At 39.0% G+C, this 18,034-nt stretch overlaps 1 protein-coding gene and 1 pseudogene across 1 annotated transcript; both read left to right on the top strand.

Moving 5' to 3' along the window:
* Positions 1-6,184: 6,184 nt before the first annotated feature.
* Positions 6,185-7,170, top strand: LOC149144460 (pentatricopeptide repeat-containing protein At3g24000, mitochondrial-like). Its single transcript, XM_089452166.1, has 2 exons — positions 6,185-6,748; positions 7,018-7,170. The coding sequence occupies exons 1-2, from the start codon at positions 6,185-6,187 to the stop codon at positions 7,168-7,170; spliced, it is 717 nt and encodes a 238-aa protein (XP_089308292.1).
* Positions 7,171-7,992: 822 nt separating this feature from the next.
* LOC149144459 (pentatricopeptide repeat-containing protein At4g02750 pseudogene) lies at positions 7,993-8,607 on the top strand (annotated as a pseudogene).
* The last annotated feature ends 9,427 nt before the right edge of the window (positions 8,608-18,034 follow it).

Below are 18,034 nucleotides of genomic sequence, written 5' to 3'. Positions count from 1 at the left end.
CCGCGTATTAATAGCTCAATAACCTGGTAAATAAGCGTGGTCATGTTTATTCACTCAGCTAAACGGAATTGAAGGGAGGTGGTATATTGGAAAGCAATTTAAATTCAAATCTTGCAATGGGTGTATCACCTGCAGCAATATTGAATGTTGGATAGTTGTAAGCATAGATACATAGATATGAGTAATTAAGGTTGTTAATTAGTTATGGTAAGATAGAGGACCATACTTTAACAGGTCGCCTGAATTCATCAGAAATCTTTGTTGGCGGAGTTTTCACTGATCCCACAATGTCCAGTGAACCAACAATCTGGTTTAGTATCAAAAAGTGCCAGGTGATTCGCTAGTATCTAAATTAATAGGAATGTATGTTTAAGCCAATATGGTGGTATTTGATAAAAAGCAGTCAGCATAGTCATTCAGATCAAACAGTAGTAAAAAAAATGTTTCAAGTGGATATTAAGTCAATTCAACTGATACAAGAGTCCAAAATATTAGTAGCCTGCTTCATTTTCATTGAGTTGCCAATAGTTACAACAACATTTTCCAGTTGCAGGATCAGATCAATCTCTATTTTTACCTAGAACAAAATGAACTATAGAGAGATGACTGATCCCTGATCAATGCATTGACATCTAATCAGTCCAAAGAGCAAGGAGATCCCCCTCCTAGATAGGAGGTCCACTTGAGAGTTCTGTTCCTTGAAGATGTGGCAGAAAGAAATTGAATTGAATCATTCTTTATAGCTTGGATTTGCAAGAGAGAGTGGGATAGTGAGGGGACAGTTTCACTGCAAAGAAAAACAAGAGAGTTTTGTGTAAGATTCAAATTCACGTGTTATTAAAATAATTGAAAATTTCCAGTTCCTTACTGAAATTATTCACTCAATTGTCAATTAAGAGGAAAGTGTAGTAATACAAAGAGAATTAATTGCTTTACATGCTGCTTCTCAAGGCCGGAATGAACTTTTGTGCTTTTTAGGCATGCAGATATAAATTAGAACATCAAATTATGTACAACACAAAGGCAATCTATGTATCGATCAGCTAATAAGGAAAATTAATGCACTGACAGAAGTGAAGAGCATGTTACAGATTGGGTGGGGATCAAGGTGTGACGCATGCCAGACCCGAGTTTTGATGAGCCTGTGCTAGCGCAGTAATCATTTTTCTGAAATTGCATTTGAGAGAATGGATGATCAATAGCTTATACATATAAATATATTTGACCATCCGTTTTGAAATATCAAAACTGAGAAGGCTAAGTTGAGAAGGATTTTTTTCATATTGATCATATTAGAAGCTACAATTGATTAACCACCACTACTGCTACTGATTCAAAACCTATGAAGTGAATAGGCATGTTCAGGAAGGCCTACTTGTTCGGGAAGGCATGTAAGTCAAAGAATCTTATTGTTATATAACCTGTTTAATGTATAGCTTTATGGAGAGAAAATATATTAAAATGACAACCATCGTTGTATAAGGAACAGATTAGTGGAGACAGAGTTAGGCAGGCTATCCAGTAATCCAAAGTAGCAAGTTAAAGTAGGAGCACTGACTAGGAAGAAGGACAAATGTTGGACTTGTCCTAGATCCACCTGAAATTGTAGTGATCACCATCAGTTTGGAAAACTCAAAACCTTGACTTACAAACTCATTATAGCATCCATTACATTGAAGGTATTTAACCATCCAAGGAAGTTAAACACCCGAGTAGAAGAAGCAAGCAAGCTGCGCTATATTGATCTGAGGCTATCATATTAGCAGAAGCCAAGCCACCTGAACTTAGACACGGAATTGTGCCCTGGACACATTTTATTCACAAGCAAGAAACAAAAAGCATGTCCTAGGCACATTTCCAAGAACCAGATTCAAAACAACATGAAGAATTAGAGAAGTATAATTCTGAGAGAACATTTTTTCAGAGGCAGAAACATGCCAACCAACACTCAGTTGCATAAAAGACTTTTGTTCTTTAATTTTATTTGCCGAGGAGAAGAAACCAGCATGGCATCCACCAAGTAGCAACAAAGAATGTGGAAGATGAACTGGACAGTCGAACAAAACATACACAAAATCTAGACGCATATACAGAGGAACCCACAAGTCCATACCCAGACCGATGTAGAGAGATCTGAACGTATTTTTATTTCCAGAACACAATATTTTGCGATATTTTAAAGAAAGTTTAGACACTGGTTTCAATTTCCAGTTAACAAGAATCAGAGTGTTAAGAACAACCTTATGCATACATGGACAATAGAAACACAAAAAAGAATAAATGCTCCTTGCTTACCTGCTGAGAAGCATCGCTTAGCTCATGTTCCAGATCCTGTAATTTTTTTCTCCTTTTCCAAAAAAAACTTGTCTTCCTCAACAAAAAGAGGCTTTACTCCTCCCCAATCCATTTTTCAGAGGCAGAAACATGCCCACCAACACTCAGTTGCATAAAAGACTTTTGTTCTCTAATATTCTTTGTCGAGGAGAAGAAACCAGCATGGCATCCACCAAGTAGGAACAAAGAATGTGGAAGATGAACTGGACAGTCGAACAGAACATACACAAAATCTAGACGCATATACAGAGGAACCCACTTGGCATACCCAGACCGATGTAGAGAGATCTGAACGTATTTCTATTTCCAGAACACAATATTCTGCATTCTCACCAGTATATGAAAATGGCATGACAAACTCCTGCCGTTAAACAATAAGGAGCTTTCTTTCTTTTCATTCCAATAGAAAATAAATGCCCAAAGGAAGAATAACTATAGGTATAACAGTAGGATGAAGATGGTAATCCGAACCATCAAAACACTCATCAGAGTTGTTTATTTTCAGCCCAACAGAAACTAAAATGCCCAGAAGAAGAGTTCTTATGTTCAAATAATAATAAAGACAGATATAACAATATCATGAAGATGGTATTCCAAGCTTCCACCAGATATGAACTCGTAGACCAGAGAAAGTCAAATCCTACAGAGGATAAAATATGTCAATCTGTATAGACAATGACATCCAAACTATCCAACAGAAAGCTGCTGTGTACATGGAAATCTCGTAAACTGTATGTAACGTCGGCAACCTCTTCGAGATATTTTTCATACGTCAGTCCTGTTAAGGATGGAAAAAGTTCGAGCAGCAAACTGTCCTTTAGGATGCACTTGTATTGAACATTTGCCTCTGTTTGGATAATGCAATTCAATTGCAAACTGCGTCGATATGTGGTTAGCTATTTGCATGTGGAACAATTAAGTTGGTCGATGATAACTGTTCCAAATGTATCGGCGGGCAGAGAGAAATTGTTACAGATTATAACAAAGGGTTCTGCATGTATGCTTGCTATAGTCAGCATTCCTTTAACCTGGTCCATGTTTCACTACAAGCCTAGCGTTAGATATTGTAATAAAAATGCTAAGAGGATGTTAAATGAACGAGCGTAATTTAGGAGAACAGGAAATAAAGATTTATAATATATATTTTGTGGAGTATGAAAGAACCTTTGTTGTTGAGGCAGGTAGTTTTCTCAGGTCTGCAAGTACCCTGTGTGAAGTGACGGCTGTAATGAATGTGGATCTGCAAGTGCGTAATGACCCACGTTCTTTGCCTCGGGCAAGATTTGGAAACAGCATCATTGGTGCTTCTTGTTTCGAAATTTGTTGTTGGATGGATTTGAAAATTGGTTGAAATGTACTAAAAAGATGCACCTGCGTTGCAAAATGTACTAGTGTTAAATGTAATTGCTTTTAAGTAAATGGTTACTTAAAATGTATAGTTGATTTAAATGTTAAAAAGAATAAATGGTTGAATTTGTATATACCGTGGCTTTGTCTTTTTGAGCTGGGCCGTCCTTGATAGTTAGGACATATTGACCAGCTATTTCTTTCGCAGCTATTACAAGGCCGACTACTGTGCCGATTGCAAATGCAGCTGTTGTGTTGGTGAGCTGGTTAATAGTCGTCGTGGGAACAAATCTGTATTCCGTACAGATAGGTGAAATTGCTTCCAAGGTTTTCTTCCCATGCAAAACAAGTATGCACGGACAGTCTCCATGGTCGTAAACTGTCTTGGGAGAGACCTTGAAATCTGTAATACAGATTGCCTGGCCCACTACAAGTTTCGCTTCAGTAGCAGCAATCAGGCTGTGTGGCACATTTAGCGTGATTGTCATATTCCCTCTGCTGTCCACTAGGTCAGCACGTAACAATTCAATTCCGTGGACTTCGTCGACCAGTGTTTTGTATATTACTAGAATCTGGCCGTGAAAAATTGTTCCCATTTTCAGCCCTTTCAACTCCTGTATTGTGATTGTTTTGCATAGTTGATGCTTAGCTGCTATCTCAGATGTACTTTCCTGTTTCTGCCTGTAGAACAATATTAAAGAATCTGAATTAGTGTTATGTTTGTACTACAAAACTTGATGTACTTTCCTGTTTCTGCCTATAGAACAATATTGAAGAATCTGAATTAACATTATGTTTATACTACAAAACTTGTAAGAATAGATTTGAAGGTTTTTTAGTTAATTTTTAGCAGTTTCTGAGACGTCACAAGTCTCTGAGAGGGAGCATGTCTCTGGAGCAGGTACTTCTTCGTGTTGTCTTTTCATATTAATTATCTGTTTATCAGTCTCTGATCTGAGAGGCAGCAAGGTTCTGGAGGAGTTACTTCTTCATGCTGTGTTTTCTTATTAGTTATCTGTACAACATGAGTACAAGCTATTAGGTATACAAGCAAAATATGTTACATGTAATAATAAATATGTACTCTATTAGGTCTACAAGAAAAATGTGTTCCATGTAATAATAAATTTGTGCATAACGTTATTCTATGTGTCGTTACATACCTAGATCAGTTAACGCAGAGTGTTGCAAGGGAGCTACAAGAAATAGACTTTTAGTATGGCCATTGGAGATTGATATTGCTCAAATAACACAACATTTGTCTCAAGTTGTGGTTCGATATTGTTCTTTGAGGTATCGTCTTGTTGTTGGAAGGTACAACCAATTGTAAGCTGCCTATGAACCAAAGGCTCGAAGTGCCCATTCAAAGGGTCCTCGTCATGGAACAATATGTCACGAGTATTTGTTGCAATACCTGAATTGAAGTGCAAATACACTCGCATCTTTGTTTTGGACAAAACCCTAATTGGAATTTTCAACCAGTTTGACAGCCAATGGATGCAGAAAATATCTCCCCATTGACCTCTAGATGCTAGGGGTATATTGTTTGAGGCAGATCTAGCCATTTTGTCTAAATAGACTTCACGATTGCTAATGTTATGCATTTCTTTAAGTGAGGCTTCATGCAGTTCATGTTCATAAGACAAAATTGCCTCACTATCTTGTTTTTTGAGATAGTCTCTAAAATATTGTATTGTTCCTTTCCTTAGCTCCACTGATGTGTATCGGAAATCTAGCAAAAGTTCTAAACTATCAAATAAACAGTCTCCAATTAGATATGAGAAATTGTCCACACGAAATAAGTGATGCTTTTGCAATACTAATTGCAACTTGTGTTTATCAGACATAGAAGACATGATGACGACTAAGTGTTCGATGCAATATTATGTTTACTGACGCAATGCAGTTACAACCAGAGAATCATAATAACAAGTTGAACACTGGAAATGATTATAGAACACGAAGTGATTGTGTGCACCTTTGGGACTGCAAATGCCTGCTAAGCTGCGGAGACTGCTTATGTCAGGTAGCATCCACTGCACAGGTTTGATACTGAAGTTCAAAATATGACTGCCAAGATAAAGAAGAACGTAAATCCATTGATGCAATGCAATTACAACCACAGAATCATAATAGCAAGTTGAACAATGAAAATGAATATAGAACACGAAGTGATTGTGTGCACCTTTGGGATGAAGTTCAAAATATGACTGCCAAGATAAAAAAAGAACCTGCAGTCCCTGCTGTACGTTAGGATAAGTCACTGTAAATCCATTGATCAATCTATATCAACCAAATGCCCTTGTTTTTGCTAATTATGCAAGTAAATGCAATGTCACATAACTTGGAAAGGCAAATGAAACAAACTAAAAGTAATGTAATGTCAGTAGTACCATCAAATTTGACACTGGTTGGAAGCTTTTGATGCAATGGAGCAAGCCACACCAAATTGTTACAGGTATATTGTTTCTCTTTCTTATGCTGGCATTTAAGACAAAAGAAAATGACTTATTTCGCTAAGCTACTGCATCAGCAAAGTAATCCCTCTGCAAGCACAACTGACAATAATGGCTTTAAATTACAACCCAAGACATTGAAATTTTTTAGCAAAGAACTGGGAGGTGGCCATGATGAAAGTGGCATTCAGGAATATGATAACACACTGCTTGAAGAACTGCCAATGAATGAAACTTTGAATGTTCTGTCTACTGGTAATCAAAGAGGGAGTTGGACAGATTCCTATAACTATTGTTGCCTATTGCAGGACTGCATTTATGAGAAAAAGGTTGCAGAGGGAAAGGGATTGCATGTTCGCATGATCCAAGATGCATTTGAACCAGACGTTTTTCTGAGCACAAAACTTATCATTTTTTATGAGAAGTCTGGCAATCTGGAGGATGCACGCCAAGTGTTTGACAAAATGCCCAAACGAAATTCCGTCTCATGGAATGTTCTGCTTGCAGAATACTCTCATCGTGGCATGGATGAGGAGGTTATAAGTCTTTTTGGGCAAATGGGAGAGACAAACATGACACCGGATGAGTTTTCTCTTGGAAGTTTTCTCAAGGTGTGTGCTAGCTTAGTAGCACTAGAATTTGGGAAGCAAGTCCATGCCTATACTATCAAAAGTAGTTGTGTGATTTTGGGCTAGCAACATAAACTGGTGCATTGTTTTTAAATATTGCAGGGCATATTATATTATTCGACAGCCCTCGATTTATGTATTACTGAAACTGGTGCAAGCCCAAAACTTCAATAGATGTTGCAACATCTCCTGAGTTGGCACAATAGGCTTGTGGATGACCCTTTCCAGTAATATATCATGTAATATTGCAGGCCATAGTTAATGAAACAGCTCGAGTTTATTTGGAGGAGCTCGTGTTTGATCCCTATTTCATTGATCTGTTCTACAGTCTTACACTCTTTCTTGTTTACTATTTTGACATTTATCATTGCCTATTGTCTGAGTTTCAGAAGAAGTTGACGTAGTCTCTACTTACAGGTCTTATCAAAACACCGATATACCAACCCCCCTATATACGTTACCAAAACTGGTACTTCAACCTTGACATTTATTGAAGAAGAAGAAATATTTCTATATGTTTTCTGAAAAGTACCCTTGTTACACTTGCATCTGTTCCTTGAGACTTAGTAGTTAATTAATTGATTTGACAAAGAAGCAGGAGAAGCAAGAGCATATGAACCAATGGCCCTTTTCATAGCTTACATAGCCACATTACCTTTTCGAAAGTGTTTTAATGAAGCTAACTAAGATTAACCTATGTAATCAACTAAGCTTATGTACTTTATATCTATGCCTATTACAGTAAGTGTGTTGATTTTACCTCTTTGGGCTCAAAATTGTAATTAGCCAAGCCACTACACTATATGCAGGTACAAAGCCCAGTAGTGTAGATGCATCAGGAGACAGCAGTACTGAACATAAAGGTATGCTCTTGATACAAACAGCTCAACACAGGTTGCATCAGGAGACAACAGTATTGAACATAAAGGGGAGTGCAAACGCTATGATCAAGGTTGAGAATAGCAACATGCTTCTTCCTAACTGTCAGTTTACTGACATAAGCAACTGCTTCATTCACTGAACCAACTGGATCTATAGGGGAACTAGAGACATAGAGCAAGGCAAGCAGATCCATGCCCATATGGTTATAAATGGGTTTAAGTTGCATTTAGTTTTAGGGAATGGCCTCACTGACATGTATTCTAAGTGTGGAAGCCTCGACAATGCGCTCCTTGTATACAAGATAATGAGCGAAAGGGATGTGGTTTCTCCAACTCTTTGAAGAAATGAAGCAATCGGGCTTGAAGCCTGACGATGTCACCTTCTTGGTTGTTCTGACTACTTGCAGCCATTCAGGTCTAGTGAATGAAGGTTGGCATTATTTCAATACCATGACTCAAGATCAGTGTATCCCACCAAGAGCAGGGCATTACGCCTGTATGGTTGATCTCCTTGGCCGTGCTGGTTTTTTGGATGAGGCATATGATTTTATAAAAAAAATGCCATTTAAACCTAATGTTACTATTTGGGGAGCCTTACTTGGTGCCTGCCAAGCCCATGGCAATATGGAGCTAGGAAAAGTTGCAGGAGAACACCTTTTTGAGTTAGATCCACAAAATGCTGGAAATTATGTCATGTTGTCAAATATTTATGCTACAGCTGGTAAGTGGGGGGACATGTTAAATTTGAGGAAAGCAATGAAAAACAGAGGTATAAAGAAGGAACCTGGATGCAGTTGGATTGAGGTAAAGAGCAGGGTACACGTTTTCCCTGTAGGAGATAGATCACACCCACAAATACAAGAGATCTATGCCATGTTGCAAAAGTTAGCTGGGCAGATGAAAGAAGCTGGGTATTTGCCTCAAACAAACTTTATATTAAATGATACAGAAGAGCACTAGAATTACATACAATGTTACACCATTGGTAAGATGCTTACCATTGGGGATGTGAATATCACCATACAACCTTAGACAATGGTCAAGAGCTGTAATGCTTGCAGTGACATAATCAGAAACTGTTATGCAATTATTTTGGTCATTCCAGTTTTAGACATCATTCACAGGTTGATCTGTGTTCTAGGTTTTGATCCATGCACCGTTTTCTATTAGCATTCCCTCCAGTCATTGATTCTAATAGACAAAATGCTGGCACTTTTGGAGAGTGCATTTAGCAATTGTTTGTTGTCTCCAATTGTCGAGCGAGATATTGGCATTTCATTTGATTTTATCATTTCAATGTTAAGTGCAAATTCTTTTGGAATTCATTTGTGAAATTTGGAACTATATATCATAGTTCATGTTGACTTGGTGGAAGGGATTCAAGAGTTGATATGATTCTATTGCTTCCGCGATGTTGTATTTGGCATTTACAAGCATCTTGTGACCAAGATGGTCAGAACCGGAACTGGAACTGGCTAATGCTCAGACTGGGACTGGACCAGAACCAGCTGGAAAACTAGCCTGATAAAAAATACATAGATATATATATATATATATATATATATATATATATATATATATATATATATATATATATATATATATATATATATATAATGTACGTGTGAGAGAGAGAGAGTGATCTGGACTGATAGGCAAGTTCCTTCCCAAACTGGCTGGATCGACAAGTTTGGCCATCAGTTCTGATTTGGAATTCCCTCAGAACCAGGGTCATACTGGTGCGCCGTCATCCTAAGTAACTGAAAATATGCAATAAAATAGGAGAAAAAGGCCTTTGATGCTATATGCATATTAAAACTTTGCAAAGGCCTTTCTCTCCTATTTTATTGCATATTTTCAGTTACTCAGGTAGGAGGGCGCACCAGTATGACCTTGGTTCTGAGGGAAATTCCAAATCAGAATCTGATTTGGCTGTTTTCATTAACACTGGTTGTGACAAGAAGAATTCCCTCTTGCTAACAAAATGTATCATGTCTCTGTGACTATAGATATAAATAAGCTTTAGTATTCGAACCCATGAATTTTCAATATGAGGATTATGACTAATCTCTAACGAGAAAATGGCAAACTCTGGTAAAGATAGACGGGTTGCTGCAGCATTGTTACGGTGGTTGATTTCACAAGAACTCGTCCAAGAAACCAATGCACAAGGTACTTTGTTCACACACACACACTTAAATGTAAATTCAAACCTTTAGACACCAAATTTGCAAAGTTTGCACATGTATATAGCATCAAAGTGGGGTTTTGAACCCAGAGATGTGAGTTTAGAACCTAAAAGAAAATAATTGTTTATTCTAAGGGTAAGTGACAAAACCTTAAAGGATCTAGGGTTTTGTCTAAGAAACCCCTAGAGAAAGGTATAAATAGAGGCCAAAAGGAGAGGCCTAGACACACACTAGAGAAGGACTTCTTGTGTGGAGTACAAGAGCCCTAGAGAGCTGAGTTCTGCTCATGGAGAGCCACAGGCCTTGAAGGATGACTACAGATAGGAAAGTCTGTTCTAGAAGGAGCTGAGTCTAGATATGTCCATCAAGAAGGCTAATGTTGGAAGCTGAAGCAAACCACAGCTGAAGGAGAGTAGGCCGAGGCCTATTTCATGGCATTTGAGGGCTGGTTTAGAGTCTGCCTCATCACAGACTTAAATCAGAGTTTGTTGAAGACAGGAGAAGGCCAACTCTATTGCCAATGGAGGTTGAGGAGGCTTTCCCTTTCCCATACATGAAAATATTATCATTTAAGATACAAACTTGGGTTGCTGCTATTTCTGTGGATGAATATAAAACCTGTGCACGGATGTCTGGGAAATGCCAATGCATGTTATAGTTCATGGAGCTAAATTATGAATGGCTGATCCTGTTATTTGCTGCGTTGATTTTTGACTGCTCTGCTAATTTTATAGTAGAAGCATGGGAGGCAGCAAACTATGTAAAGGAGTTCCCTAACCTCACATAAAAGCAGCAAAAACATTCCATAATGGATTGTTAAGCAAGCTAGTGCTTAAAATTAAACTCAAAGAAGAAAAGGATAAAACCTCAACTAGATAGTATAGAATGACTAGAAATTCAAGAACCTTACCAAAGATATTGAAGCGCAATCTCACATAATAATCAACGAAATGGTGAAACGATAATCAAACATTCTAACTGTTTATTTCTATTATAGAAGAATCAATCAGAAACCCTACAAGTCTAAAATAACGGCCGGGCCATCTTCAGGGTTGCTACCTTTACAGTTAAACCCAAAATGCTTTCATTTCTCTATGCAAATAGAGGTTTGAGAAATAATAAGGAGATCAATCAAACACTCAGTCTATAGACCACCCTTCCTTTGTAATGAACACAAAGATGTTGAGATCGAAGCTATACATGGCAATGGTGTTAGGATATTCCGACACATAGGATATAGTTAAGTTCAACTTGGTCTAGTATAGAGTTAGGTTAGAGTTAGGTAAAGTGTGTTTCTTTACCGTTGTACATTTTGTAACTTACAATCCGACGGTCACGATATGTAGTGATCCGACGGTTCACTCTCACCTCGGTATTACCGACACTTGATCCGTGGCTTGACACCCGATTGGTCCATGAGTTCTATTTAAAGCGCATGGAGGGTCATTGTTCGGGTAATCCGTGCATGAGAGAAGCTTATGTAAATTTTCATTCTTTGATTAATAAATTGCCTGTACTACCCACGTTGGGACAGGCCGTGGACTGTTTCCCTCCTTGCACTCTGAGGGTTTTAACCACGTCAAAAATACTGGTGTATTGATTTGAGATCTGGTTGTGAGCGGTGTCCTTTTGGTATTCTTTCTGTGGAACTTACCCTGTAAATTCCTACATGGTATCAGAGCTATTTGAGGGCCGCGTCCGTTGGTGATCCAAATCTGAAGCCGGTAGAACTGCATGCGGCTGTCGTTTCCTAGATCTGCTGTTTCTGACTGCTTTCGGGCCGAGAGGACTGCTCTGTTGCGTTCGGAGCATCTGTTCCAGTGAGGAACCCCTTTCGTTTCAAGCGAAAAGGTTTCCGGTAGCCCTAGCTGCGTCATTTTTCAGATCGGGAGGTATACAGTTTTTTTGCAGTTTACTGTTAATTTCTCTCTGCTTATTTCGGTCTTAGTTTATTTAGCCTTTTTTTTTAACCGGATCTATACCTTTCATTTCTGCGTATGCTCTTTGCCCTGCGACTCTGTGCGATCTGGGCAAATCAGAAACAGAAAGGAAGGATTTTTCTCATGCGTATGCTCTTTTCCCTGCACCTTAGTGTGATCTCGGAAAATCAGAAACATTGAGAAAAATATTTAGTTTTTCGGCTAAAGCTAACTTTGAGATTTTTTTTTAAAATTTCTAGTTTTTTGGCTAAAGCTAACTTCGAGCCGCAAGGTTCGTTTTTCTTTGCATATTCGTGTTGGGTTTTGTGTTTTGTGTTTTGTAGGGAAAAAGAGCTTTCTCAAGGCAAGCACGCAAACCAAGGCCCCCCCCCCCCCTCTCTCTCTCTCTCTCTCAAATTTTTTGTATAGATCAATTGGTTCAAAGCTATTTTAAGAGAGTAGAGGTCTTGGGTTCAAGTCTCCATTTTGTGGGGGCGGATTTTTTTCATTCCCGCACATTCGCGCACTTTGCCGGCAACGTCAACAATTTTTTTCAAAAAGCCATAACTTCTTCATCCGGAAGCCTTTTTCAGAGCCGTTTTTTTTAAAACCGCCTATTTTTTCGAGATCTATCCATTGGAACACTTACTTTCAGCATCTTCAGCTTCAGTTTTTAAAAAAAATGGAAAGTCCATGCCAAGTCATTCTTGACAGCACTAACTACTTCCAATGGGTAGCCTACATGGAAGATTTACTTAGAAGTAAAGGTCTCTTCAGAATAGCCACAGACCAAGAGAAGAAACCAAAAGATGAAGACAAGGCGGCAAAATGGGAAAATAGACAAGATCAAGCACGTGGTTTGATAGGGATGTCTATTTCTCCTGATCTTAGATTCCACATTGCAGAACTTGAGACTCCTCATGAAGCATTAGAAAAACTTGCTAAAGTTTTTGGGATTAAAAATGAAATTAGAGCCCATCAACTTGAAAATGAGCTGCTTACTTTGGATCCTAATAATTTTTCTTGCATTGAAGATTTCTTGTCCAAATTCAAGACCCTTAGATATCTCTTGGAAGGTGTTAAAGTTAAGAAAGAAGATGGTAACCTTATTTATTCCATCCTTACTAAGTTGGGACCAGCCTACTCTGTATTTGTTTCCACTTTCCATTCTACAAGGGAAGCTTTCATTTGTCAAGGACAAGACTACAAGGCCCCTTCCTTTGACTCCTTTTGTGATTCCTTAATAAGAGAACAAGAAAAACTCTTACACCTTGGTCTTCTTAATCTTGGAAACTCTTCCACGAAAGCGTTAGCCGCCCAGCAGCAACCAAATTCAAAGAATCCTAAGAAGTCATATCCTCAAAAGAATGGTCCTAAACCATCTCAGCCTCAAAATGAAAGATCATTTCAGCAAAATGATAAGACCAATAAAAACAAATGGAAGAAGACTGATAGACATTGTAACTTTTGTAATCGAGATGGCCACTTAGAATCTAAATGCTTTAAGAAGATGGAAGCCTTGGAAGCCGCAATGAAGAAACATAACATCCATGTGGAGCCTACTTCAACTTCAACTTCCGGAATGGCACTTTCTGCATGTCATTGTCAATCATCTCAGTCTGGTTATGCATTAAATGTATCTTCTTCTTCTTCTCATTCTCATGAGTGGCTCATTGATTCTGGAGCCTCTTGTCACATGGCCAAAAACCAAGCCATGTTTTCTTCTTTAAATGATTGTAACACCAAAAATATATATATTGGTGATGATAGATCTCTTAATGTTGTAGGGACTGGAACTGTTCATCTAGACAATGGTCAGTTTAATGATGTATTATGTGTTCCAACCTTATCCTGCAACCTTCTATCTGTCTATCAGATAACTCATTCAGGTGAAGGTAAAATTGTTGAATTTTCACCTCATGATGTTGTAATCAAGGATCTAAAAGATCCTAAACAGATTCTAGCTACTGGTCTTGCTGATGATTCCAAAAGGTTGTATAAGTTTCACAACTTTGGGTCATCAAATCTTCCCTCAGTATTTGTTGCTCATAATGATGAAGTGAGCAAACTTTGGCATGAGCGATTTGGTCACTTAAACTATCGCTCCCTTCAGCATCTATGTAAAGAAAATATGGTGACAGGTCTTCCTATGGTATCTTGCAGAGATGGTGTTTGTTCCGGATGTGTACTCGGAAAACATCATCGGGACAGTTTTGACAAACGTGCCTCTTGGCACGCCTCAGCCCCTTTACAGCTTGTGCACAGTGATTTATGTGGTCCTCTTCCTGTTGCTTCATTCTCTGGCTGCAAGTACTTCTTAACTTTCATTGATGATTTCTCCAGACGCACTTGGGTATACTTCTTAAAACTCAAGAGCGAAGTATTTAACACTTTTTTGGCCTTCAAAGCATTTGTTGAAAAACAATCTGGACATCAAATTCTTAAGCTAAGAACTGATAATGGTGGAGAATATGTTAAAAACACATTCATCAACTTTTGCACCGAAAATGGAATTCAAATGCAACATACTGTTCCATACACTCCACAACAAAATGGTGTAGCTGAAAGGAAAAATCGCACCTTAAAGGAAATGGCTAATTGTATGCTGCAATCTAAAGGACTCAGTCTTAGTTTTTGGGCCGAAGCAATTAATTGTGCAAATTATATAATCAATCGCACTCCTACTAAGGTTCTAGAGAATATCACTCCAGAAGAAGCTTGGAGTTCCATTAAACCAGATGTAAGTCACTTTCGTGTGTTTGGAAGTGAAGCATGGGCCCATATTCCAGATGAAAAGCATAAAGCTTTAGAACCTAAGAGTGAGAAATGTACTTTTGTTGGATATTCTGAAGATGTAAAAGGTTATAGACTTATTCCATTTAAGTCCAAAAATGTTATCATTAGAAGAGATGTAAAATTTGATGAAAATAAATCGGCCTGCGAGCCTAGTCCGGCGGATGTGCCACCTCTTCCTATCTCTTCTACCTTTGAAAACATTTCTTCTTCAGATGATGAAAGCGAGGATGATAATCCTCCCCCACCTTCTCAGGATCCTCAACTTCCAAGATGGGTCCGTGCTACTCGGGATGCAGCAGGTGATCTTGCCGGTGATCCTACAGATCAGCGACGTACACGTTCTCAGTTTGAAAGAGCCTCTTCTTTACTGGCTCAAGCTCCAGTAAATCATGATCCTGACACTTTTGCAGAAGCTTCAGGCCATCCACATTGGGAAGCAGCTATGAATGAAGAATATCATTCATTGATGACAAATGATACATGGGATCTTGTTCCTCTACCAAAGGGACGCAAACTTGTTAGATGTAAATGGGTTTACAGAACCAAGTATGGACCAGATGGGAAAGTTGATAAACATAAAGCTCGTCTCGTTGCTAAGGGCTTTTCACAGGTTGAAGGCATTGACTACACTGAAACCTTCTCCCCTGTTGCCAAAATGAACTCTATCCGCCTTGTTCTTTCCCTTGCTGCCTCTTTAAAATGGGAAGTCCATCAAATGGATGTTAAATCTGCCTTCTTGCATGGGGACTTGCAGGAAGAAATCTATATGGAACAACCCATTGGCTTCATACAAACAGACTCCAGCCTTGTTTGTCGACTTAAGAAATCCCTTTATGGCCTCAAGCAAGCTCCTCGGGCTTGGTATGCCAAAATGGATAGCTTTCTTTTAGAATCTGGCTTTTCTAGGTGTCATTCTGACAATACTGTCTACACCAAGAAAGTGGGCAACTCTCTTATCATCCTTGTTCTTTATGTTGATGATCTTATTCTTACTGGTAGTGATCCCAACCTTATAAACCATGTGAAGTCCAGCCTTAAAAAGAAATTTGAAATGACAGACTTAGGACACTTACACTATTTTCTCGGTCTTCAAGTCTTGCAATCCCAAGAGGGTATTTTCCTTTCCCAGTCCAAGTATGCTTGTGATATTCTTCGTCATTTTCACATGGAAGACTGTAAGCCAGCCCCTTCTCCCTTTCAGTCTGGAGTCAAACTTTCAGTCTCTTGTACTTCTCCTGAAGTTGATGCTACCTTATACCGTCAACTTGTCGGAAAACTCTTGTATTTAACCCATACTCGTCCTGATCTTTCCTTTTTTGTTGGCCTTGTTGCTCGTTTTATGCAAAACCCCCGTGAAAGTCATTGGAAAGCAGCTAAAAGAATACTTCGTTATGTTCGAGGTACAGTACAGTTTGGGATTCATTACAGTGCCAAAGCAGCTCCTCTGTTAGTTGGTTTCACTGATTCTGATTGGGCTGGTGACCCTGATGATCGGAAGTCTACTGCCGGTTATGTCTTCACTCTTGGTTCAGGACCTATTACATGGGCTTGTAAGAAACAGGCTGCCATTTCTCTTTCGTCAGCAGAAGCAGAGTATCGTGGTGCCGTGGAAGCTAGTAAGGAAGCCTTGTGGCTTCGTCAGATCCTATCAGAGTTTGGCTTTGAGCAGCAGCATCCAACCACACTTTGGTGTGATAATCAAAGTGCCATTCAGCTATGCAAAGATCCAGTCCAGCATCAGCGCAGCAAACACATTGAACTACACATGCACTTCATCAGAAAGCTCATTCATGACCATGTTCTTGAAGTGCAATATTGTCCAACAGATGATCAGGTTGCAGACATCTTCACAAAGGCTCTCACAGAGGCGAAGTTCACTAAACTTCGATATATGCTTGGAGTTCAGGAAGTTGTCACTAAGGGGGGATAGGCTCTAGTGCCTCCTTCCTTCTCCTATTGTGTCATATTTGTAAATCCTTCAATCCTATCCCAAGTTGTTCTTAAGGGGGGATGTTAGGATATTCCGACACATAGGATATAGTTAAGTTCAACTTGGTCTAGTATAGAGTTAGGTTAGAGTTAGGTAAAGTGTGTTTCTTTACCGTTGTACATTTTGTAACTTACAATCCGACGGTCACGATATGTAGTGATCCGACGGTTCACTCTCACCTCGGTATTACCGACACTTGATCCGTGGCTTGACACCCGATTGGTCCATGAGTTCTATTTAAAGCGCATGGAGGGTCATTGTTCGGGTAATCCGTGCATGAGAGAAGCTTATGTAAATTTTCATTCTTTGATTAATAAATTGCCTGTAGTACCCACGTTGGGACAGGCCGTGGACTGTTTCCCTCCTTGCACTCTGAGGGTTTTAACCACGTCAAAAATACTGGTGTATTGATTTGAGATCTGGTTGTGAGCGGTGTCTTTTGGTATTCTTTCTGTGGAACTTACCCTGTAAATTCCTACAAATGGCACACAAAGATGAAGGCAAGCTCCTAAAGCTGTTTCTGAGAAGGGCAGGGTAAATCAATGTCGAAGGATCCCAAAATGGTAAATCTTCCTGTGGCATGCTAGCGTATTCTATGATCACTGGATAACAGATCACTACTCTATATTTTATGCAAATATATGAGTCTAGATATCAGCAACAATCTATTATTATAAAAATGCATACATTACATGAAGGATAATACAAAAGAGGTAATTTGAATACAAATACAATGTAGCAGAGCGAAAACATAAACAATACCTGAAATAAACCAGTGTAGTGGACCCGAAGCGAAATAACAAGCCGACGCGAAGTAACCACGAAATCATCTATAAGATTATTATATAACAACAAAATTACCTTACACGTAGCGGACGCTGCATGTATAATGTCAGCTGGAATGAAATGTGTACACAAGACAGCTACAAATGGCCTAAATTACCTTAACCCCCATCAAATCAGCTTAGGTGATGGCCCAACAGATGTTGAGGATATCACCTGAATCACCTTAACCCCCATCAAATCATCTTAGGTGATGGCCCAACAGATGTTAAGGATATGGCCTAAATTACCTTAACCCCCGTCAAATCAGCTTAGCTGATGGCCCAACAGATGTTGCGGATATCACCTGAATTACCTTAACCCCCATCAAATCAGCTTAGGCGATGGCCCAACAAATGGTGCGGATAAATTTAGGACAGGCTACTAATTTATAAGCTGAGGGGAGTGCTGCTTGCCCAGTTCCAACCTGTGTCAGTTTGTCTTGTTCTTCCAGCTTAGACCCGTCTGTTGTCATTGTTCTAGTTGAATATCGAATCCTTTCGCCTAGTTCCATATCCATAGGAAAAGGTGCTTCTGGCATTCCAACTAAAATAACAGGGAGAAGGGAAACAGTGTAACCATGTATTGAAGTGCCCTTGCTACTCTGGATAGTCAATGCCATATGATTACTTCCTGTAGAAACCCCTGTCCAAAACCCCTTTTGCATATTT

The sequence above is a fragment of the Pinus tabuliformis genome, chromosome X (genome assembly GCF_031772625.1).
Source record: "Pinus tabuliformis cultivar Carrire ecotype Pingquan chromosome X, CPIR1, whole genome shotgun sequence".
In the NCBI taxonomy this organism is placed as follows: Eukaryota; Viridiplantae; Streptophyta; class Pinopsida; order Pinales; family Pinaceae; genus Pinus; species Pinus tabuliformis.
Note: the sequence above shows the minus strand (reverse complement) of the source record. Positions and strands in the feature narration are given on the sequence as shown.

Bases quoted from the DNA above. Each gene is read 5' to 3' on its own strand.
- LOC149144460 (XM_089452166.1), top strand. From the start codon at position 6,185: ATGACTTATTTCGCTAAGCTACTGCATCAGCAAAGTAATCCCTCTGCA. The intron at 6,749-7,017 runs GTGTGTGCTAGC...GTAATATTGCAG, and splicing joins CTCTTGGAAGTTTTCTCAAG to GCCATAGTTAATGAAACAGC.